We start from the raw sequence: 24,049 nt of genomic DNA on the forward strand, positions 1-24,049 counted from the left end.
GTTCGTGGGGTCACAAAGAATCGGACATGACCGAGCGACTAAACAACAGTGATAACAGATGGAGGGTGGAGTCTTTTAGAGCTGTCCTCTGTTTCCAGTGAGCCCAGAAATATACTTAAAATAAGTTTTGTATCTAGGATCTAGTGGTTTTGTAATAGGAGGGCCATTTGAGTTTTAACTTGGCTACTTTTGTAGAAGTCGTTGGGAATGTGTTTATTTACATATTTAGTAAATTTAAAAGTGTGTTATGAACTTAGATTCCTTGAAATATGTGAGTTCCTCTGGGGTTTGTTTAACCCAGAGAAGATTTCATTTGCCTTACAGAGCCACTTTGGGATATGACATTTTGTGAATATGTTAAAAAGAGTTTTTGACTTGGAACTTTTGGGGCCTTTTACTAGTGGAAATTCTAGTCTCAAATCTTGAGCGCAAGTGCACTTGTCTTGAGCTCAAGAGAGTTTTCCTCCCCATTTTGGCTTTGATCAAGCCAAAACACTTTGCTCTTCTACGCACGCATTTCCCTGGTTTATCACTGTGGGTGTTTCCTTTAGGTACTCTTGGTTCTAACACAGGTTTCTGGTCAGACCTTCCATCTTCCTTGGGATCCAGGCTTTGCTTCCTTTCTGTTCTGTGTGTGTGAAGTGAAAGTGAAAATCGTTCAGTCGTGTCCAACTCTTTGCAGCGTCATGAACTGTATAGTCCATGGAATTCTCCAGGCCAGAATACTGGAGTGGGTGGGTAGCCTTTCCAACAAAGAGCAAAACCTGAAGTAAACTATGAACTTTGGTCAATAATAACATATCAGTATTGGCTTATCAATTGCACCAAATGCACCATATTAATTAATGGTGGTACCAGTGGTAAAGAACCTGCCTGCCACACAGGAGACATAGAAGACTCAGTTGATCCCTGGGTCACGAAGATCCCCTGGAGGAGGGCACAGCAATCCACTCCAGTATTCTTGCCTAGAGAATCCCATGGACAGAGGAGCCTGGCAGGTTACAGTTCATAGGCTCTCAAAGAGCGGGACACGGCTGAAGCAACTTATCTTGCACACACACTAATAATAGAAAACTGAAGGGAAGGAAGGAGGGGATGTATGGGCATTCACTATACTTTCACTATACTTTAGTGTTTCTCTAAACCTAAAACTGCTCTAAAAACAAAGTCTATTAAATGAAGATATGAGCTCATAATCAAAGATGACCAAATACATAATGAAATAAGTGTAAAAATCATAAGAAATTCACAAGTACTTGAGATCCTGGAATTAGTATTACATACAAGGCCATAAAATAGCCACATGGAATCACAAAAATTAGCAAGGGACAACAGATAATAAAAATGACCAAAAAGATTTTTTAATCAAATCACAGGTGTGATAAAGTATAATGGCTGAAATTTTTAAAAGTCAAGAAGTGAAGTTAGCTACAAATAAGACATGCCTGAAAAGCAACTCAGACAAGGCTAAAGAAATTATTCAAATTCAGCACAAAGTCTCAGGTATGGGAAATATAAAAAAGACACTAATAGATATGAAAGAAATAATAAGGTTTAAGTAACATACAAAGAGTCAGATATGAATGAAAAGACCGAACAGTTGTAAGATCAGAATCAAAGCACCACTATTCAATACAAGATTTCCCTTGTAGCTAAGTTGGTAAAGAATCTGCCTGTAATGCAGGAGACCCAGGTTCAATCCCTGGGTTGGGAAGATCCTCTGGAGAAGGAAATGGCAACCCACTCCAGTATTCTTGCCTGGAGAATCCCATGGACAGAGGAGCCTGGCAGGCTATAGTCTATGGGATCACAAGAGTTGGACACGACTTAGTGACTAAACACCACATTCAATACATGGTAAACTTCTCAACAGTAGTAATGCTGCCCGAAGACATGGAACAATATTAAAACAAGTGGGGCTTCCCTTGTAGCTCACTCAGTAAAGAAAACAAGTGGAAGAAAATAACTCACAAATGATAAAATGTTTTTGTTTCTAGTTAAAAACAATTTAAAATTTATATGTATCTATAAAATAGACTTAGGAGAAACTGATAAGTTTACCACTATAGTGAGAAATGTAAGCAAATCTCTCTCAATCATAGATACATCAAGAAAACAAAGACATAGTGAACAAATATATGGATACCTAGTTGGTGGGAATATGGGAGGAACTGGGAGATTGGGATTGACACATATACACTATTGATACTATGGATAAAATACATAACTAATGCTGTTGTTCAGTCGCCCAGTCTTGCCCAACTCTTCAGCACGCCAGGCCTCTCTGTCCTTCATCATCTCCCAAAGTTTGCCCAAGTTCATGTCTACTGCATTGATGATGCCATCCAGCCCTCTCATCATCTGATGCCCTCTTCTCCTTCTGCCCTCAACCTTTCCCAGCACCAGGGACTTTTCCAATGAGCTAGCCATTCTTATCAGATGACCAAAATACTGGAGTTTCAACTTCAGCATCAGTCCCTCCAACGAGTATTCAGGGTTGATTTCCCTTTAGATTGACTGGTCTTATCTCCTTGCTGTCCAAGGGACTCTCAAGAGTCCCCCTCCAGCACCACAGTTCAAAGGCATCAATTCTTCAGGGCTCCATCTTCTCTATGGTCCAACTCTCACAACTGCACATGACCACTGGGAAGACCATAGCCTCGACCAAACAGATCTTTGTCGGCAGAGCCTAACTAACGAGAACATACTATATAGCAGAGAACTCTACTTAATGCACTGTGGTGGCCTGAATGGAAAAGAAGTCCACAAGGGAGGGGGTATGTGTATATGTGTGGCTGATTCATTTTGTTGCAGAGTAGAAACTAATTGAGCATTGTAAACCAACTATATTCCAATAAAAATTAATTTTTAAAAAGCTGAACAAATGAACTTCATAAATAAAATTGTGACCATGAAAAAAGAGAGAAAACAAAAGTATTAGTGAGTAGATGGATGATTTAAATACAATAAGCTTGATTTGCTAGTCACATATAAGGACTCCTATACCCATTCACGTTCTACTCGAGCATAAGAAGATAGTTCTAAAACCTGAAGATATAACAGACCATAAAGCAGTCCCAACAAATCTTGGGAGAACTGGTATCATAATAACCACATTCTCTTGTTGTGAGTTAATTCAGGATTCAATAGCCAAAGAAGTGTAAATTTTGCAAGTATACTTGGCAATTTAAAAATTCATTTCCAAGTAACTATTCTGGGCCAAAGAAGAAATCATAACGAAAAATTTTAATATCTAACATTGAACAATAATAAAAATTGTTGCTGTTCAGTCACTAAGTCATGTTCAACTCTTTGACTCCATGGACTAGCGCACACCAGGCTCTTCTGTCCTCCACTGTCTCCCGGAATTTGCTCAGATTCATGTGCATTGAGTCAGTGATACTATCTAACCACCCCATCCTCTGTTGCCTCCTTCTCCTGCTGCCTTCATTCTTTCCCAGCATCAGGGTCATTTCCAGTGAGTCAGCTCTTTGCATCAGGCAGCCAAAGTATTAGAGCTTCAGCTTCTGCAACAGTCCTTCCAAAGAATATTCAAGGTTGATTTCCTTTAGGATTGACTGGTTTGATCTCCTTGCAATCCAAGGGACTCTCAAGAGTCTTCTTCAACACCACAGTTCAAAAGCATCAATTTCTTGGAACTCAGCCTTCTTTAGTTGCCAACTCTCACATCTGTACATGACTACTGGAAAAAACATAGCTTTGACTATATGGACCTTTGTCAGCAAAGTGATGTCCCTGCTTTGGAATACACTGTCTAGGTTGGTCATAGCTTTTCTTCCAAGGAGCAAGAATCTTTTAATTTCATGGCTGCAGTCACTGTCCATAGGGATTTTGGAGTCCAAGAAAATAAAATCTATCACTGCTTCCACTTTTCCCCCTTCCATTTGCCATGAATTGATGGGACCAGATGCCATGATTTTAAGTTTTTTTAATGTTGAGCATCAAGCCAGTTATTTTACTCTCTTCTTTCACTCTCATCAAGAGGCTCTTTAGTTCCTCTTCACTTTCTGCCATTAGAGTGGTATCATCTGCATATCTGAGGTTGTTGACATTGCTCCCAGCAATCTTGATTCCAGCTTGTGATTCATCCAACACAGCCATTTCTCATGATGTACTCTGCATGTAAGTTAAATAAGCAGGGTGACAATATACAGCCTTGTCTCACTCCTTTCCCTGTTTTGAACCAGTCCATTGTTTCACATCCAGTTTTGACCCACAAACAGGTTTCTCAGGAGACAGGTAAGGTGGTTGGATACCTCGTCTCTTCAAGAATTTTCCACAGTTTATTGTGATCCACATAGTCACAGGCTTGAGAGTACTCAATGAAGCAGAAGTAGATGTTTTTCAGGAACTCCCTTTCTTTCTCCATGATCCAGTGAAATATTGGCAATTTGGTTCCTCTGCCTTTTCTAAACCCAGCTTGTACATCTGGATGTTCTTGGTTCATGTACTGCTGAAGCCTAGCTTGAGGGATTTCGAGCACAGTCTTCCTAGCAAGTGAAATAAGTGCAGTTCCAGGGTAATTTGAACATTCTTTAGCATTGCTCTTCTTTGATATCAGAATGAAAACTGACCTTTTCCCATCCTGTGGAATACCATTTGTCAAAATCTGTGGGCTGCAGCTCCTTAGGAATTATACCATTCATTTTTTTTAAGTCTGCAAAGTATGTCAACATAAAAGGCTATATAATAGGATAAATATAATAAAATAGCAAACAAGCCCAGGAGCTTAACAAGTCAAAAATTAATTCATTAAAAAGATGAATAAAATATGTACAGCTCTGGTGAGATTGTACCTGACATCATACATTTGTCAAAACTCACAAAATTGTACAACCCAAAGCGTGAAATCTAAAGGGAAAAAGAAGGGAATGAAAAAGGGGTATGAAGCTACAGATATAACAGAAATTTTAAAAGACAATGAAAGATGAATAAATTTGAAAACTAAAGTATACAGCTAGAATAATATACAAGTTGACCCACATGAGAAAAGTTTAATGAATTTATAACCTTTACAATATTAATTACTAGTTAAAATTTACCCAAACTAAATCCAAGGCCAATGCAGATTTAGACAAGTTCTACCAAGCACTGACAGAAGGGATAATTCCAATCTTACCCCAAAAAAGGGTAAGATTCTGTAACTCACTTCATTATGGAACTAGTCTAACCTTGATACCAACAACTGACAGGAACAGTACAAGAAAGGAAGACTGGAGACCAACCTCTCTGATAATACAGATGTAAAATGGTAAACAAAATCCTCGGAAGCTAGATGTAGCACGGCATAAACTATCATCAAGACATACTTATTCTAGAATACAAGGTTACTACAGAAGTCTATTGATGATTCATGTTATTAAAATTAGCAGATGAAAGTTAAAGAAAACATCATCATCTTGATAGATGCATACACTGCATCTAATTAAAATCATAACCATTCATGATAAAAATTAGCAAATGAAAAACAGGAGAGCATTTCCTCAATTGATAAAAGTATAATAAACATCATGTTCAATAGTTAAATATTAAAATTATTCCCTTTAAAATCAGAAGCAAAACAAAAATGCCATTATCATCACATCTGCTCAACACTGTACCAGAAAATCTTACCAACACACTAAAACAAGTAAACGAGAAATAACAGATGAAAAGATAGTACTCAAGTTTAAACTTAGAGCATCACCATGACTTGATATAAAAAATATTTTTAAACTCAGTAGTAGGTACACATGAATTGGTAGGATCTAACTACCTGCCCACACAGAATTTAGCTTAATCTAAACTGGAAGAGGAAGTGAAATGTCCAATAAACATATAAAAACATGCTCAACTTCATAAAGATCCAGCAAAATGAAAATCACACAGGGATAATATACCAAACACATCCAATTATCAAAAATGGAAAAGCAAGAAAACCAGCTTAGACTTCATGATGGGGAATTACAGAAATTCTTACATACCCTGAGAGTATCATTTGGTCTTTGGAAAGCAACCGACATTATTTGGTAACCATACCAGATGTTTACACCTAAATATATATCTTGAAGGGTCTCTTAAACATGTGCATCAGGTGACATTTCAAAGTTTTTAAAGCTCCTTTTGGTAGCAAATTGCCTTTCAAGACACTAGAACTGTAAAGAATGAAAATGTCCATCAAGAGTTTACTAGATAAACATCTGCATAAAATGTAATAATGTATATTAGAGAAAATAAAATAAGTCACTGCTACACAACAGCAAAGACAGAGAACAAAAACATACCTAAAACAGACTAAATAACTATTTAGGTCTTCTGCTCATTTTTTGATTAGGTTGTTTGTTTTTTTGACATTGAGCTTCATGAACTGCTTATATATTTTAGAGATTAATCCTGTCAGTTGCTTCATTTGCAAATATTTTCTCCCATTCTGATGACTGTCTTTTTATTTTGTTTATGGTCTCCTTTGTTGTGGAAAAGCTTTTAATTAGTTCCCATTTGTTTATTTTGGTTTTTATTTTCATTACTCGAGGAGGTTGGTCAAAAAAGATCTTGCTGAGATTTATGTCGAGGAGTGTTCTGCCTAAGTTTTACTCTAAGAGTTTAATACAATGAAATATTACTCAGTCATAAAAATGAATGAATTGGGTCATCTGTAGAGACGTGGATGGGCCAAGAGAGTGTCATACAAAGTGAAATGTCAGAAAGAGATAAACAAATATTATATATATATATATATATATATATATATATATATATATATATTTATGTGGAATCTAAAAAAGATGATATGTTTGTGTGCGTGAGTGTGTTAGTCACTCAGTCGTGTCCGACTCTTTGCGATCCCATGAACTGTAGCCCACCAGGCTCCTCTGTCCATGGAATTCTCCAGGCAAGAATACTGGAGTGGGTTGCCATTTCCTTCTCTAGGGGATCTTCCCAACCCAGGGATCGAACTCTGTATCCTACACTGCAAGCAGTTTCTTTACCATCTGAGCTATCAGAGGAAAAAATGGTATAGATGGTCCTACTGGCAAAGCAGAAATAGACACAGACATAGAGAACACCCGAGGAGGAAAGCAAGGAGATGGGAGGAACTGGGAGATCGGATTGACGCACATACACTATTGGTACTACGTATAAAACGGACAACTAATAAGAACAGACTGTCCAGCACAAAGAACTCTACTCAATGCACTGTGGTTACCTGAGTAGGAAGGAAGCCCAAAAAGGAGGGAATGTATGTACATGTGCGGCTGGTTTATCTTGCTGTACAGTAGAAACTACATTATAAAGCAACTGGACTCCAATAAAAATTAACCTAAAAAAAGACTAAATGAAATTCTTTTCATCTGTTAAATGTTTTAGAAATACAGATACACATAGTAAAACCACTATGATAACTAAGGAAATTATTAACATAAACTCATGAAAATGGTTTCCTCTGGAATACAGGGATGGACCATGGGGACTTCTTATTGGTAATATTCTACTTCTCAAGCTATACACTAATTTCAACGGACTGTTCTACCTCAGGAGGTGTTGGATTTCCCATCACAGAAGTTTGTTTTGTTTTAAGAAATATCTCACTTTGGTGAGCTATTTAGAGACAGAACAAGTACTATATAGGAAATGGATTTGATAAACCTACAAGTATCTTTTAAGATTTCATAATTCCATGTGCATCATAACAAACAGCACAATATGTTGCGCATAAAAACCAACAACAATTATAACAAGCATTCACTGGCTACAGATTTTTGGCAGACACTGCTGGTTGCTAACCTACATCCTTACTTCCTTCTCCCTTGCCAGCAGATTTTTTAAAATATTTATTTATTTATTTGGTTGTACCGGGTGTTAGTTGCAGCATGCAGGATCTTTAGTTGAATAATTCAGGCTTTAGCTGCAGCATGTAAACTCTTAGTTGCAACATGTGGGATCTAGTTCCCTGATCAGGGATTGAACTCAGGCCCCCCACATTGATGGCATGGAGCCTTAACCACTGAACACCTGGGAAGCCCTACAAGCAGATTCTGATTTTGTTTATCCTTCCCCCATATAACTCAGCGGAGAATATTCTAGCCTGTGGAGCATCTTTTATTTAGTCTAAACTCACAGTCCCTTGGTTTAGATGTAAACATGTAGTCCTGCTTCAGCCAAGGAGACATGAGATAGAATCTACTGAGGGGAACCTGGGAAAGGTTTACTTGCTGTTGAGCAGAAGACCCAGAAAAGCACAGACATTCTTTCTTGGGGTGTTGTGATACTAGGATGAGGATATCCTGATGCAACCATGAGGAAGATCAGTCTCAGTGTAAGGCCACTGGTCCATCATGATTGCACTGAGACAATAAATTAACTAAAGCTGGAGTCTTGACTTCTTGACTTGGTAACTAATATGTCACCATATTGTCTATATTTTCCCATTGAAGTCATATCAACTGACACACCATATGCAGAGTTCACTCATTTAACCTTCACGGGAACACTATGAGCTAAGTACCATTATTAAGTTCACTGAATGGACAATGAAAACAAAACTGAAAGAATTCAAATCAGTTGCTCAAAGTCACACATATAGTGAGTGGCAAATTCTAGGGTGTCTGACACTAAAACCTATCCTCTGAATGCCCTATCCATTCAAGGCCCATCCATCTTCCTGAGGCTGTGCGGGGTGAAAAGAAAATCCCAACAGATCTGAGAGGTCCATACGTGTCTAAGGTATAGGTCAGTGCTGGCGGCTGCAGTATTTATATGGCAGCCAATGCAGATTCTTGGCCTCTGAATCGTGGCTATGATTGTTTGACCTTGAAATCTATAGTCCAGAGGCAGCCTCTAAAACTGTTTTCCTCCAGACATTCCTAAAATTTAATTCCTTGTATTAAATCACTTCCTGCTTTAAGGACCTAAAATTATTAACATGTGCTGAACTGATAAATCCTGACCTCAACAAATAAATAAGTATATTTCAACTTTATTGATTTATATTCATCTGAAGTCCCTAGAAAAAGTTTTATAGCCCATGTGTAATGCAGTTTTATTTTTAATAAAATGACTATTATCAGAGGACTTATTCATCTTCTTTCTCACATCAATACAAACTTTTATTAAACTGCTATGAGGATGTTGTGGATATACACTTAAGACAGGTTCTTTCTCCTCTTTCCCTCATGACTGGGAACTTAAACTGTAGACTAGTGACTGGCATCCCTCATGGAACATCTCACTTCTACTCTTAAGTGATTTTCTGGGCAAACTTTTACAAAAAGCATAATGCATTTTCCCTAAGGTTTAGTGTTCTTCTCTATTAAAATAAAATAATGAAAAGTTCTGAAAGGGGAAGAAATTACATTTATCCTCTAGAATATTTACAAAATATGTATTTGTAAAAGGAAGAGGTATTCTAACTTCATGAAAGCATAATACATCTCTTAATAACTTTAAATATTGTATCAGAAAGTGCAATTTTACATTAAAGAGCCTGGAGCTTATCATTAAAAAGACCTGAGTTAAAATCACATAGAGCTGCTTGATAGTGAGAAAATCCTTGGGTTTTCTGAATTTCCGTTAATTCAGCTGATTCGGAAATGTGATCTTTATAACCATCTCCAAAGTTTACTGTAACATTTTTAAAAAATATACCTTGCATGACAGTGTCTGCTGTAAGAGTTGGTATATAGCAAATACTAAGTAAATGTTGAATTTTCTCTTATATCTTAAACACGCTATGGAATAACTCCATTTCAACCAAAAAAAAAAAAGCTGTAGAAATTCTACATGCCACTGACATATCATATGCATGTGTGTACTTAATTGCTAAGTCGTGTCTGACTCTTCGCGATGCCATAGACTATTGCCCACTAGGCTCCTCTGTCCATGGGAATTCTCCAGGCAACAATACTGGACTGGGTTGCCATTTCCACCTCCAAGGGATCTTCCTGACCCACAAATTGAACCCATGTCTCCTGCGTCTCCTGCACTGACAGGCAGATCCTTTACCATTGAGCCAACTTATATCATAAAATCACAGAAAAGTTTCTGAAGAATTCCAGTCAAAAGGATTGTGCAGATCAGTGGTGATTAGTCCTGAGACAAGTAGAAAGTAGTTACCCACCACTGAACTTCCCTTTGGAATTTTTCAGCATCTTGACTTTAATTATTTCCCATTTCCACTAATTACCTCCTACTCAATACCCGATACTACAAAATACTTTGGGTATTCCAACAAACAGAAAAGTCGGGGCAGGTAAACCCCTCAAACAGTTTACATTCCTGTAGATTAAAATAATAACTAAATAAGGACTTCCCTGTGGTCCAGTGGCTAAGATCTGGTACTCCCAAAGACTCAATACGGCCAAATAAATTTTTAAAAAAATAACAACTAAATAAAATACTGGACAGGTACTTAAGAAACTCATTATATTATCAGTTATGGTGTTGACACTGATCTTCTAAAAAAAATGCTTTAAAAAATTTAATAGTTTATTTAGTATTTAGCAAAATGCAGAAACAGCAATGAAATTAGCCCAGTGAAAACTAAAACCAATATAACAAAAGACTTATGAACACCATTTTACCATTTTTCAGATCAAACAAATCTGGGGGATTTTCATGTTGGCATTGTCCTTTCATTTGGGTATTTTTACTTATTTACAAGGATATTCAATAATGAAAAGAATGATTTATAGGTTGGCAATAAAAAAGCCACCATGAACATTAAAACGAAAATTCCCCTCTCTTCATAGGTTTAGGCTTACGACCTACTCCTTTTTTCTCCACCTCACTCCATCCTGTTGTCTTGATTCATGGATTATAAGATTGAGGGTGGGAAGGAGAAAGAGTGAAAAAGGAGGCAGATGGTGTAATGAGAACAATTAACAAGAATTAACCAAAGTACAAGTTTATGTGGATTATCGACTCAGCAAACGGAAATTTTATGCTGGTTTAAAAGATATCGTTTGGATGATTTCAATTTAGATCTTGAAAACAAACCTCAATTGGCTCTTCACCACCTTTTACTTGATTTTCACCCATTTCTCCATTCTCATAGCTGCTGCTCTTCTCAACCCATAACTCGGATTTCTCTACAGTAAGTCGAAGCTGGTCTAGATCTGCCTTGATCTGTTTGTAGTTATCCACATCCTGATTAGACACCAGCAATTGCACCTGGAAACAGAATTTCAATCCTCGATTTACTTACGGAATTTTATTAATGTCAAAAATCCCAAGTCTTTTAACATATGTGTCCCTCAGTGGAAGTTTAATATTTCTAGGCTATTTATGGATATTTTACATGTATATTAATCATGAAAACTTACCTGAAAGTATCTGCAAATTCTACTTAATATATTCACATTATAAGGAATTATACATACAAAAAAGTGAGCCCTAACAATGCTTTTCAAAATGTTAAAGAGTAATTTAAAGTAAAAGATACCCTAACTCTAATTTTACCAATAAAGTTAATTTTTCTGAGACTCCATGTTTGAAAGAGGTAGAAACATAAAAATAAGTGGAAGAAAACACCCATACAGTCTAAAGCTTAATTTGTATATATTATGTGAATATATGAATAGTTTTATCTATTTATATAATTACTTTTAATTATTTCACATTTTAACATATTCCTGTAAAATTTCCTAATGATGATCAATGTTCTATTAAGGAACTATTAGTGAAATACAAGTAAGCCCAGAGATAGTCTTCATTCATGGTCTCAAAATTGGTATCATTCAAAGATGACAAAGAAAAAGATTAGCTCCATCACAATTCCTCTCTTTTGGATTCATATAGTTTTCAATCACAAAACACTTATTTCGGTGTAGTACCCAAACTGATCAGTAAAATTTAGGGTCAGAATAACAGCAGGGGCAACAAAATTCCTAATATGGTATTATCCCCCAGTGCCTTCCTAAATCTTAGTGCCTATCATCCACATTAAAGATATTAACTGAAAAATCACTTTCTAAAATAGATCATGTCTTGGCTGCAGACAAGGCCATATCTATCTTTAAAAATAGAAAGTGTCCCCAGGAAAAGCTGCAGTCTCATTAACTCTGCAACCATTAAGTCAGGTTGGATGCTATAAACAACATTTCAGAGCCTCTGAGGGTGGAAGCACTGAAGGCTACTCAATCTCACCTGTTTAAATGCCTGTAAAACTTCCGCTCTCTGGCTGAAGTGCTTAAACAGCAGCTGCAGGGCTCCTGATAGCAGAGGCGGGTAGTCATGCATGATCAGATGAATGAGGACCCGTAAAAACGTCCTGCCTCCTTCGTCATCGAGTTGAACTGGATTTTTCTCCTTTCTGTAAAACCAAAAAATCATTTTAAAAAACTTGTATTTACATAAAATCTAGTCATAAGTGGCTAAAATTGTGTATACATTCTCAGACTTAACACTATTTCCACCATCACCCCTCCACAAAAAATTGGAAATTGCAAAGGAAAACCTTTTTACTTTCTTTGGCCTCATGTTACTAATAAGGAGGCTTCCCAGGGTGGCGCTAGTGATAAAGAACCTGCCTGCCAATGCAGGAGACATAAGAGACCTGGGTTTGATTCCTGGCTTGGGAAGATCCCCTGGAGAAGGGCATGGCAACCCACTCCATTATTCTTGCCTGGAGAATCCCATGGACAGAGGAGCCTGGAGGGCTACAAGCCATAGGGTCACAAAGAGTCGGACACGACTGAAGCGACTTAGCTTGCAGGCACAACTAAAGAGGAAATGGAACATAAAGAAATGCTTGTGATTGTCCATGAAAGGAGGGGTGACCAAAGTCCCAGTCTGTCCGAGACCGAGAGGGTTCCTAAGATGTGAGACTCTCAGTGACTGCAATAGGCAAGTAGCAGGCAAACTGGAATGATCTGGTAATCTAGACACAGACAAAAGATAGAATGAATCAATCCAGAAGCGTTTATTGAGAAGGCATATCAGCTGGATGCACGTTGAGGGCCAATTTACCACCCCCCAACGCCCCCATCAGGCCCCAAACCTCCTCAGGACAGGTGGTGAGGCAGTGAGGCGCAGCATGCGCATGCGCACGCGCACGCGCACAGGCGAGGCCAGAGCCCGAGCAACTCCGCGAGTTTGCTGTGTTCGGACTCTGGGCTAGATTACCCGGATGAAAAGTTCGTTTATTTCAGTGAAAATCATACACTGGTTTATCCTCTCCTCAGGAATAATGAAAACTTGAATAGGAAAACACAGTAACAATAACAACAGCAGAAACTGGCAAAACAATATAAAAACAAACCTAAACCAAAAGTTCACTAGACATAAAAATCCTTTCTGGGCTTCCCTGAGTCTTCTTGTCTTTCTTGCTAATCAAAGAAAATGCAACAAAAGGCTTAGTACAGAAATCTGTTAGGGACATATGGCAAATCTGTGATAAAAATTCATGCTAGAAACTCAATATTTGTAGCTCAGACATCGTACAGGTTTTTACTTTTCTTTTTGACTATTAGTTTCATTTCTGGGGAAACCAAAGAAACAACCTAAAAACAATGAATAGTAGGGCTCCTGACAGCAAAGGAGGGTAGCCATGCAGAGATATTTCATTTTCTTCAATCATATGGATATTTCCAATTGGCAGATGATGAGCATTAGTTCTCACATATATACTTAATGATAACATTGAAAGAAGTTACTTTCTTGCCTCAAATTTCTCAGATTTTGGGAAGCAGTGTTTTGCAAGATCCAGCGGTATTTTTGCCAGGAGACTTAAAGGGCATTCGTGTGCTGTCATTATTTGAGGAAAGAAAAGCAAAGAATTCAGGGGAAAGTTCAATACACTGATCTCATCTCTCCTGTCTTTTTTTTTTAAACTGACCTAAAGAAAAGCTATGCTTTCTCTTCTATAGTAAATTCGCAGCTTCATTTCTGGCAGGAATTATGTTGGCAACCATAAAGGATATAAAATTAAATAGATACAGGGAATGATAAAGTATTGTAAAATTCTAAGTAAAATCTTATTCATAAAATAACGATACATAAATGCTACTATACCTTCCAGCAAACATAGTTTCTGCCTGAGCTGCAATTTCATCTATATCAGGAACAATAGCTGCAAAGATAAATGGTAAAATGGTAAAAAATCCATCCTTTATATTTTTATAATTAGGAGTCCCAATATTTATATTAATGTAGCATACCTAAAAATATTTTTGTCTTAATTTCTTTATGCCACCAAAAGTCAATTAACACTTTAAAAAGTCACAATACAGTGTCTCTTATTCATCAATATTTTAAATTGAAGTTTACATTTAAAAATCATTATACTCAAAGGTACATTGAAAAGATCACATAAACTATTTACAAAGTTTCTTCATCTATATAAGCATATATATATATATATATATATATATATATATATAAAACTACATACACACATACCTATGTATATACATATAAATTAAACAGATAATGATATGGAAAGATAATATTTTTTAAAGAATCACAACATACCCATAAGGAAACTTGTTATTACATGGTACTTCCAAACAATATGATCTTTTTACCTAAGCTTACTTTTGCAATTCCATACCTTCTTCTTGTGGGACAGAGTGCTTTTTTTTTTTTTTAATGTGAACCAGTCTTGATTCCTCACCCATCCCCACCACTAACATTTTGAAGATGTCTATGACAGGTACACAATTTATTTCTCATCTCCAAAGCACGAAAAGAAAAAGGAGCAAGATATAAAAAGGGAAAAAATTCTTCCCAGAAAGCTACCTCATACAAATACAACCGATTTAAGAGGTCAGATAAATCAAAGAAGACTGGTTTTCTGGGGATGCCCCTAGACTTCCCCTCCCACACTTTTACTGACAGAGCTCCTTTTTCCAGAAGTCTGGCTTCTGAGAGCCAATAATTGTTATGCTAGTGTCAATGCAAACGCCAGCAAGACTTTCTGGTTCTGCCTCCTCATTCCTGGAAATAGCCCCTTGGGGTTCTACACTTCTGGGAAACATAAAAACAACACAGCTGCAAATGTGCCTGGGAGACTTCTAGCTCAGGAGAGCTGAACTCCATGTGTAGAGCACACTGCCTTGGATGGTACCCATGAGTCAGGGAGCAGGACGTTTGGCTTAGCATCCACGTTAACTACACTGATTTTCCATCAAACTGACTGATGCACGAAGAAGAGGCTTCCTGATGTGATCACAGTGGTTGTAGTTCTCAATGAAGCTTCATATCTGTATATAAATCCCACCCCAGCAAAAAAGTTCTGTGAACTGGCTAAATCATCAATGATATAGATTCCATCTTCAATATGATATAGTTTCCAGCTTGTCATGGCTGGCCTGATCTAACCAGAAAAAAAAAGTGGTGATTTAATATTTCTTAGGTTTCATAAGGTACCTTCTAGAGTCACAACATTTTTACAATAATTTTTATGCTCTTATGTCATTATGCTCCTATACTCACAGAGAGAGTAGCTTCATTCTTATACACTTTAAATGTGAAAAACTGCAAAACAGTACCAATTTACAACTGTACAAGGTAATAAAGAACCAACAAACACACATACACAGTAAAACCAACACCCACATCCAGACCTTTATGGGAATGCCATGTCTTTATTCTTGAGTTGGGTAACTCCTACAAAATACCTTTCTTCCTGATAGATGCATTTCACATGCTCTGTGATCAAGCCAAAAAAATAATCCCCTTGGATTTTCACCAAAACAGCATAATTCTTAAAAGATTCAGACCTGCAGTTGGAGAGACCTCAGAGAGAATCCCTTTTCCACTACTTCATAACTTTAAGCAAGTACCTTAACCGCTCTAACCTTGGTCTTCTGATCAGTAAACTGGCACAATAAAGAGTACTCACACTTGTGGAGTTGTGAAGATAACAAGAGAGACTGCATTCAAAGGACCGAGCACTAGCAGCAGCAAACATCCTCCCTGCCATTTTAGACACGTTATTTAATTTCTGTCTCAGCCCCTTCATTTCATTGGTGGAGATTATTTGGACATTTTTGTCTCATACAAATGCCTCTTGTCTTAAAGCATAAACAGGAACTTTCAAGTTCTCATGGAAACATCATCCAGAGAGCAAATATTGTCACAAAGGTAATACCTGATGGCAGCAGTGTATCAGGAGAGCCACTGGCGGACGTTTCGGCATTTCCATTGTTCTCCCCGAATTCCTTCTTATATATTGACAGCATATAGGAGATCCTATAATCTAGTCTGACACTCAAGATAAACTATAAGAAACATTAAAAACAACATAAGTTTCTTTCGTCAGCATGGTGTTTAAAAATTCATTTCATTACAGGACAGCAAGAACAACGTAACTATCAACATGTCACATGAACTACTTCGAAACTTTATTGGAAAACTCAACACTTCCATCACACACATGATAAACAGTCATAACACTAAGAACAGTGAGGCATTTGCAGGAGCCAATATCAGTAAAATCCCTCAACAGTTTCTGAAAAGGAGATGACTTGACTTCCCACGATCACTCTTGGAAGATTCCAGGTGGGGGTATCCAGTAGATAGGGATGAAGACATTATGATAACATAATTTCCTGAGCCCTGAGCAGAGTTCCCACTGGCTCCACAAGAAAAGTGCTGGAGCTCATTCACAACAGAAAGGCCAAGATTTTAGCTACAGTAGTGTGGATTCTGACTGTAACAAAAGGAGTCCTGGATCTAGGCTTCAGAGGAGCAGCTTAAGTAACAGCCTCCGGTATACCAGGGATACGCCTCCCTGCTGCCTGGCTCTCTTTGGCTCTGTGTTACTGTCCTTGTTCTCTTTAATGGATGTATTGACAGAGACTAAGTACCAATAAGGTTCCCATCTGTGCCCAGCACTGAGAAGGATTCAAGTGCCTGGAGCCCAGGGTCCTCAAGAAGAGTGACTGAGTTGGAAAAACTAAATATATTTTGCCATAGCACTGTTTGTTGGTGTTACTTGTTTTTTGCTTCATTGCAAAGCATGTGGAATCTTAGTTCCCCGAGCAGGAATCAAACCCTCACCTCCGCAGTGGGAGCACGGAGTCTCAACTATAGGGCTGTCAGTCCCTGCTACAGCGTTGTTAACATACTTAGGGCTACCCGTGCGGTATAAAATATAATGGAGATCAGGAAGGAAAAGGTATATGTCGCTATCTGAGTGGAGATGGGAAACAACAGAGAGGCAGACTTACACAGGGCAACCTGCCATCCCAGTTTGCCTGGGAGAGTCCTGGGGGAGTCCTGGGACAGCCTTTGCTCCCAGTATAATTATTATTTGTGTCCCCTACACTCTCTTAAGAGATGCTCATTGGAACAGCAAACAATAACAGTCATGCAAGTTTCAGAAAACTGGGGGTTTGGTGGTACCCTCTAAACCTAGTTTTCACTATCTATGCCCGAGTCAGCAGTGTCAGAACCCCATCTCCCTCCTCCCACCCTCCTGCCCCTTCCTCTCTCTCTTTTGGTTCTTCTCCATCTGAACAGCACAGGCTGGAATGCCTGCAGCATCTCTCTTACCTCCTCACATTTATTTTCATGGTTCACTTTACCTTGAATATTCTTCTCCTCTACCCCATAATTACTAGCTTTTGAGATATCCTCCAAGGTCCTGTTTGAATCCCTTTTGAAACGAAGCTTTCCCTGGTTCCGCAGTCCAAATCAATTTTTCTCCTTTTTTGCTCACCCAACACATTATTTACAGCTACAGGTCCAAAGTTGAATGCCTCTCTCTCTTCCTTCTCCCTGTTGCTCTTCGGCTAGACCTTTATGTTCCTCCTGGGTCACAGCCATGCTCCATGTCAGCTATGTTCAGTCAAGCTCCACAAACTTGTTGAGCCAGGTACTGAGGCGGGTACCAAGAGTGCGGAAAAGGTGCCAAGGATACAAAACCTGCCTCTGAACAGCATATAATCCAGAGAGAAAAGCAGACACCAAAGAAACTCTTATTAGCATGCACTGAGCACCACTACCGCTATTAGCCGAACTGATTCCACTTACGAAGGGGATTTTCAAAGCTGGAGACAGATCGTGGGAGGAGGGGGCTGAGAAAGGACCAGTGGGCTTGGGGAGCAGAATGGCAGGAGCAGAAGCTAGACTGCAGGTGCATAAAATGAAGAGTTGTTTTTTTAAGCGAATTTATTTCTCTGGTGGCTCAGACGGTTAACAATCTGCCTGCCAGAGTTTGATCCCTGGGTCGGGAAGATCCCCTGAAGAAGGAAATAGTAAACCTAACCCAATATTCTTGCCTGGAATATCCCAAGGACAGAGGAGCCTGGCAGGTACAGTCCATGGGGTCACCAAGAGTCAGACACGACTAAGTGACTAAGACTTCACTTTCATGTAAAGAACAAGGTATGAAAACATAAATTAATGAAACACTCAGTGGCTTTCAGTTGATGATTAATGTTCAAAGAATTATATTCTATAAATAGAGCCAAAATTCCAACTTTCATCTCTAATATAGTTCATTGTGAAAAATAATGGAAGGTAGAAGGGGAGGGGGAGAGGGAAGAATCAAAAGAAAGGCAAAGAAGGAAGAGTTAACAAGGGCTGAAGACAGACAGAGGGAGAGGATGAGAGAGAGAGAAAAAGGCTTAAAGAAAATACACACAATGATGGGCAAGAAAGGAAGGGCTGGAGAGGAAGAGCAGCTGGCAAGAAAGCAGGAGACTTGCTTAAGGAACGTGGCTACAAAGAAATTCTTGAAGAGACAGTCTTAAAAAGAAACAGTCAAGAGGAGCACAGGGGAACGCAGACACAGGGAATCAGAGTCAGACACAGGCACACAAAAACCGGAGCAAGAACAGAGGTTCAACAAGAAATACAGAGAGGACCCAACTGCAGCAGCAAAAGCGAGCCAGTCCTGCTCTGCCCTGCCATGGTTTCGCCATCTCATCATTTTTTAGCTATAATGAACTGTTTTGTAAATGCAGAATATCTGTAACTGTTATTGAGCTAAAATGAGGACATGTATTTCAGAGGCTGTCCCATGAGGAGGACTAAGCTGGGAGCCCTCTAGGCCCACAGGTCAGGTGATCAACACCTTCCTTGGGTTAAGAACAGGACAACTGAGTGATTTCTCAGGGTAGTGAACACGGGGTTGGGATGCCTGCCAATAATTTCTCGGGACTCAGCCTTTGGAATTTGTGGCAGAACTGTGAAATTTTCTATGATTATAAATCTAATTACTTTAAATAAAAATGTACAGATCCTTCCAGGACAACTAATCCAGTTCTGGTAGCTAGTCTACATTAAATTAGGATGAAAGACTTAGTAAACTGTAGCCAGAACTTTAATAGATCCTCAAAAACTCCAGGCTCCAATTTTCAAATATGGAATAAATGCTATAATTAAAGTATCATAAAACTACTTTCCAAACTTAAAAAAAATGCTAAGAATTCATAGCTATAATAATGGGATTTTATTTACTACCCCATACTAAACCACTGGTCACAAAAGCAGTTTACTCCTTTAACTTCATAGACAAAGGTATTAGACTAAGTTATCATTTTTAAATTGTATATATTATTGATCTTCCCTGGTGGTCTAGTGGTTAAGGATCCTCCTACCAATGCAGGGGACACGGGTTCAATCCCTGGTCCGGGAAGATTCCACATGCCGTGGGGCAACTCAGCCCATGCCCCACAACAACTGAAGCCCAAGAACGGCAATGAAGAGTAACCCCTACTCACTGCAATAAGAGAGTCCACACACAGCAACTAAGAACCCACACAGCCAAAATTAAAAATAAGTACATAGATGAATAAACATATATTATTACTAGCCTTTTGGAAACAAAAACACCAAGACAGTCACTTACATAAAATGCTAAAAACAGTCATTAACTTTTAAGTTAATAAAAGTAAAAAGTCTCTTATTACAATAAATGTGTATACATAGAATCAAATGTCCAATTCAATTAAAAGTAAAAAAAGAGTTGGAATTCAATCTTAACTTCACCTACTCTGAAACCCTTCCTAAATTAAGGTAAAATTAAATCAAGGTCAATGTTAAATGACAAAATATATATTAAAGAAGTTATGTCAATCTCAAAGCACTCCACATTTGTTAGGTATCATCATTAAACTATTTAATGGGCATGCACACATGTAATTAATATGTTAAATAGTGTCAGTGTGAGATTTCTTCCCAGGCTTATCATTATCTTAAATGAAATAAAATTAGATCAACAGCATTTCAGAATATTTACACAGTGATCTGGAACAAAAAGTTAAGACATTAAACCAACAGGCACAGGTAGGTGCTTGTTGCTTCCCTCCCATTCGGCCCTTACCTGTAAAATCTCAATGATCTTCAACTTGGTGTCCATGACGGTGACGTCCTCATGATCAGTGGGGCTTCCCTGCTTGCTGGGGTGCAGGCTGGGCTGAATGTCAGGCACACTCATGGGGAAGATAGAGCCTCTGCTGAGCACCATCTGGGTCATCATCTCTCCCACCCCATGGATGGTTCTCATGACATTGTTTCCTGGCACAAGAAAAGTCCAGAAGTCAACACACATGCCACCTTGGGAGACAGCTGTTATATCCGTTGGCCGCAGCCAGACTGAAAATGTGGCAGGAAGAGCACTAAGGATGAGAAAGAAGAGCATCAGTCCTGCTCCGGCTCTTTCCTTGCAGATCAAGTTAAAATAGTGCAGACACATTTCAGAATGACAGGTTTTAGAAATACAAGTTTACTTTTCTCAGAAAATGCTTTCAAATGGCACACAGCAGGTGAGTTGTTGATGGCTCTAACAATATCCAAAGCAGGTCCTTCTGGAACATAGGAAGTTCTAGCATCCATCACACCAAGAGGCACTAACTCTTACAGTCACGAGGAAGAAAGGTTATCAATCTCTACCATAAAGTACGTTGCAAGTGAGGATACAAAGACTACAGGAAAACACTTAAATGGTGACTAGTGTCCTAATCCTACCTTCAAGCCTAGGACCTTTTAGCTTGGCTTTCATAATGCTTGTGAAAAAAGCTTGGGAGTAGGATTTTTACAGCTTCATTTTAAGGAAAACTCTTTTCTAGAGAAGAAGCACATTTTATCCATTTCTTCATCAATCTGAATTTAAAAATCATAATTCAAAATCCACAAAAAGCTATTGTGTTTGAGATAATTACAGAAACAAATTACTAATCATCATCTTCGATAAGGCATCCTGCCTCTCCTGCATCTTGAGTTTGGCTCCTCATTTCATTCGTCCTCCAATAAAACTGCCCACAGGCTTCCCTGGTGGCTGAGTGGGGAAGAATCTGCCTGTTAACGCAGGAGATGTGGGCTCAGTCCCTCGATTGGGAAGATCCCTTGGAGAAGGGAACAGCAACTCACTCCAGTCTTCTTGCCTGGAGATCCCATGGACAGAGGCGCCTGGCGGGCTGCAGTCCATGGAGTCGCAAAAGAGTCAGACATGGCTGAAGGACTGAGCACGAAGCACGCACAAAACTGCCCACACACTCATTCCTCACGCTGACCACAAGCAGCTGTACCAGAGGATCCTCCTGTCACTGCTATGATTTACCCTCTCCTCTGCTATTTCTCACTTCTAAATCCCTACGACAAGAAATGAGGATTTGAAAGAACAATTCTCTACTTTCTTTTCTGAACAGTGGTCTTTGCTTCGTGGGTGTTCATGGAGCTTTGCCTCAAGCAAAGACCTAAGAATCTGGCAAAGAATGTTCCTTTCCCCAAGTGTCTCAGGGTATAAACCAAGAGAAAGGGAAATGGAAATAAGATGGGATGAGATTAAACCCTCAGCTCCAAGCAAAGACCATAAACTGTGGGAATACCTACAGGATTGAAAGGCAAACAAATAAAGAAAAGGAAAATATTTAAAGGATGACTCAAGAGAAGTTTCATGGTCCTGTTCACAGACCACAATTACCATCAAACCAATGGTAACTGATATTATTTGTATACTGAAAGGTGAAATGCCTTTTAAAACTCATTATCTTATCCACAGATTAAATCAGTATACATAAAAGAGGATGGTACTGAAAGAATACATTTTTGAGAATGCACTGAAGGAACATTTTTTTCTAGAGTGGCATCTTCCAGGCAGAAATTAATTAGGGTTTTCATTCTGAGAGTCTAGGACCTTTTATTACACTGTTGCTAGCCTAAACCCAAAAATGGGGATAAGAAAAAAAATATATGAAAGATAATTTCCAAGTTTGGACAAGCTTGAGACAAAGGATTTGAGACAGCCTCATTTTCTATCAGAAAAACCTCAAGGCAGAATGCTTCATTGTCTGTGGTTCCCAAATAATCATAACAACTGAGCATTCCTACATCTCCCCACCAGGCATGTGATCTGGTTGCTGGCAACAGTTTTGGATCATCAATGTTCAACCAGTACATTTATCTGAGGCTCGATTCCAGTATGTATATGTAGTAGCCTCCAAATGATGCTTGCTTACCACCAACACAGAACAGGCTCTTCTGTTATTCTTACCCTTGATTCACACAAAAATCCTAGGCACCCACAGTGTCTGCACCTTATTTAGATTTGCAAGGAAAATAACCAATTAATCCAAATGACTGTTACACACAAAACATTCGCCCAGACAATTCTTACCCCCCCCAAATATAGATCTTGTCATCAAGCAATTAAAATCTCGAAGCCAGTTCTGTCATAATAGATAACACATGCTGTCAATGAAATGGGAGGGCTCATCCCAGGGACAACACATCATTAGATGCCTGAGGCACTTGGTGGCCACAAAACTCTCCTAACATCTCTGTGTATGGCCAATGCTGAGTTTGCAAATTAAAAGATGCTATGTCTTCCAGAGTTTCTGGGTGGTGATGAGAAGTGCTTCCATTATGAACTACTACAACTTGGAAAACATAAATCAAACACCACATAAATCACAGACAAGCAAGGCTCCTTTTTTCCCCGCAGAAAATTTTTTTAATTCTAAGACTGTTGAGATAACTCAGAGGTGATTGAAAGTGAAAATCACTCAGTCGTGTCCAACTCTCTGATCCTGATAATTACAGATCCCCTTATCCAGGGGATCTTCCCAATCCAGGGATTGAACCCAGGTCTAACCAACATTGAAAGCGGATTCTTTCCCATCTGAGCCACCAGAGATGACCAAGAATACTGGAGTGGGTAGGCTATCCCTTCTCCAGGGGATCCTCCCAACCCAGGAATTGAACCAGGGACTCCTGCATTGCAGGTGGATTCTTTACCAGCTGAGCTACCAGAGAAGCCAGAGGTGATTAGTCTTCAATAATGCAAAAAAACAAATCTTAGGATGTCTCTTCTCAACCATGATTAGTTAATACTACTGAAAAGTTTTCAGTGAAAAGGCTACTATACTATAATATAAGTGCTCTAGATAAATTCAGGTTTTCGATGTCCTTTATATTAACCCAGGAGCTAGAATTTGGATTTACATACAAAGTGTATCGAGATGGTTTGAAAAAGGGAGTCACCTTTGTTACTTAAAACTACAAAGGAAGGAATTTCTTAGAAACAAAAGCAGACAGACTTTACAGGTTCTTTCATTATAAGATTGTGTAGGTATTTTGGGGCTTCCCAGGTGGTGCTAGTGGTAAAGAACTTGCCTGCCAGCTAATGCAGGAGACATAGAGACGCAGGTCTGATCCCTGGGTGGGGAAGATCCCCTGGGGGAGGTCATGGCAATCCACTCCAGTATTCTTGCCTGGAGAATCCTATGGACAGAGGAGCCTGGCTGGCTACAAATGCATAGGGTTGCACAGAGTCGGACAGACTGAAGCAACTTAGCATGCATGCTAATCCTAATGCCCTCAAGAGAATACCCCCCAAAGCAAGACAAATACAGTAAATGCATACTAGAAATGGTGACTGGAAATGGGTTGAGAGTTCATTGCTTTGTTTCTTTGATGGTTTTCATGAGTCAAGTTTCCATTACCAATTCCAGAGATAACACTAAAACTGTGCTGACCATAATTGAATTTTTCCTTATTCCAAAGTCACTTTATTACTGGCCACGCTATGGGATTCAACAATCTTTAACACTTTTGTGGATTTACAGAGAGTGTAAGGGATTTAGCAGAATCTTACTTGACT

The 24,049-nt window shown here is 38.8% G+C and overlaps 1 protein-coding gene and 1 non-coding gene across 4 annotated transcripts in view; one reads left to right on the top strand and one right to left on the bottom strand.

Moving 5' to 3' along the window:
* ITPR2 (inositol 1,4,5-trisphosphate receptor type 2) overlaps positions 1 to 24,049 on the bottom strand; it is a 563,379-nt gene that overhangs the window by 325,203 nt on the left and 214,127 nt on the right. For all 3 annotated transcript variants that reach the window (XM_043881798.1, XM_043881799.1, XM_043881800.1), the window contains 5 exons: positions 20,273 to 20,466; positions 16,091 to 16,220; positions 14,011 to 14,068; positions 12,145 to 12,310; positions 10,996 to 11,169 (listed from right to left, as the gene is read on the bottom strand). In XM_043881798.1, coding sequence (XP_043737733.1) covers positions 10,996 to 11,169; positions 12,145 to 12,310; positions 14,011 to 14,068; positions 16,091 to 16,220; positions 20,273 to 20,466 — 722 coding nt within the window. The remainder of the gene's footprint in view (positions 1 to 10,995; positions 11,170 to 12,144; positions 12,311 to 14,010; positions 14,069 to 16,090; positions 16,221 to 20,272; positions 20,467 to 24,049) is intronic.
* TRNAY-GUA lies at positions 1,643 to 1,714 on the top strand. Its single transcript has one exon. It is a non-coding gene; the product is annotated as a tRNA-Tyr (tRNA).

This window comes from Cervus elaphus, chromosome 22 (assembly GCF_910594005.1).
Source record: "Cervus elaphus chromosome 22, mCerEla1.1, whole genome shotgun sequence".
In the NCBI taxonomy this organism is placed as follows: Eukaryota; Metazoa; Chordata; class Mammalia; order Artiodactyla; family Cervidae; genus Cervus; species Cervus elaphus.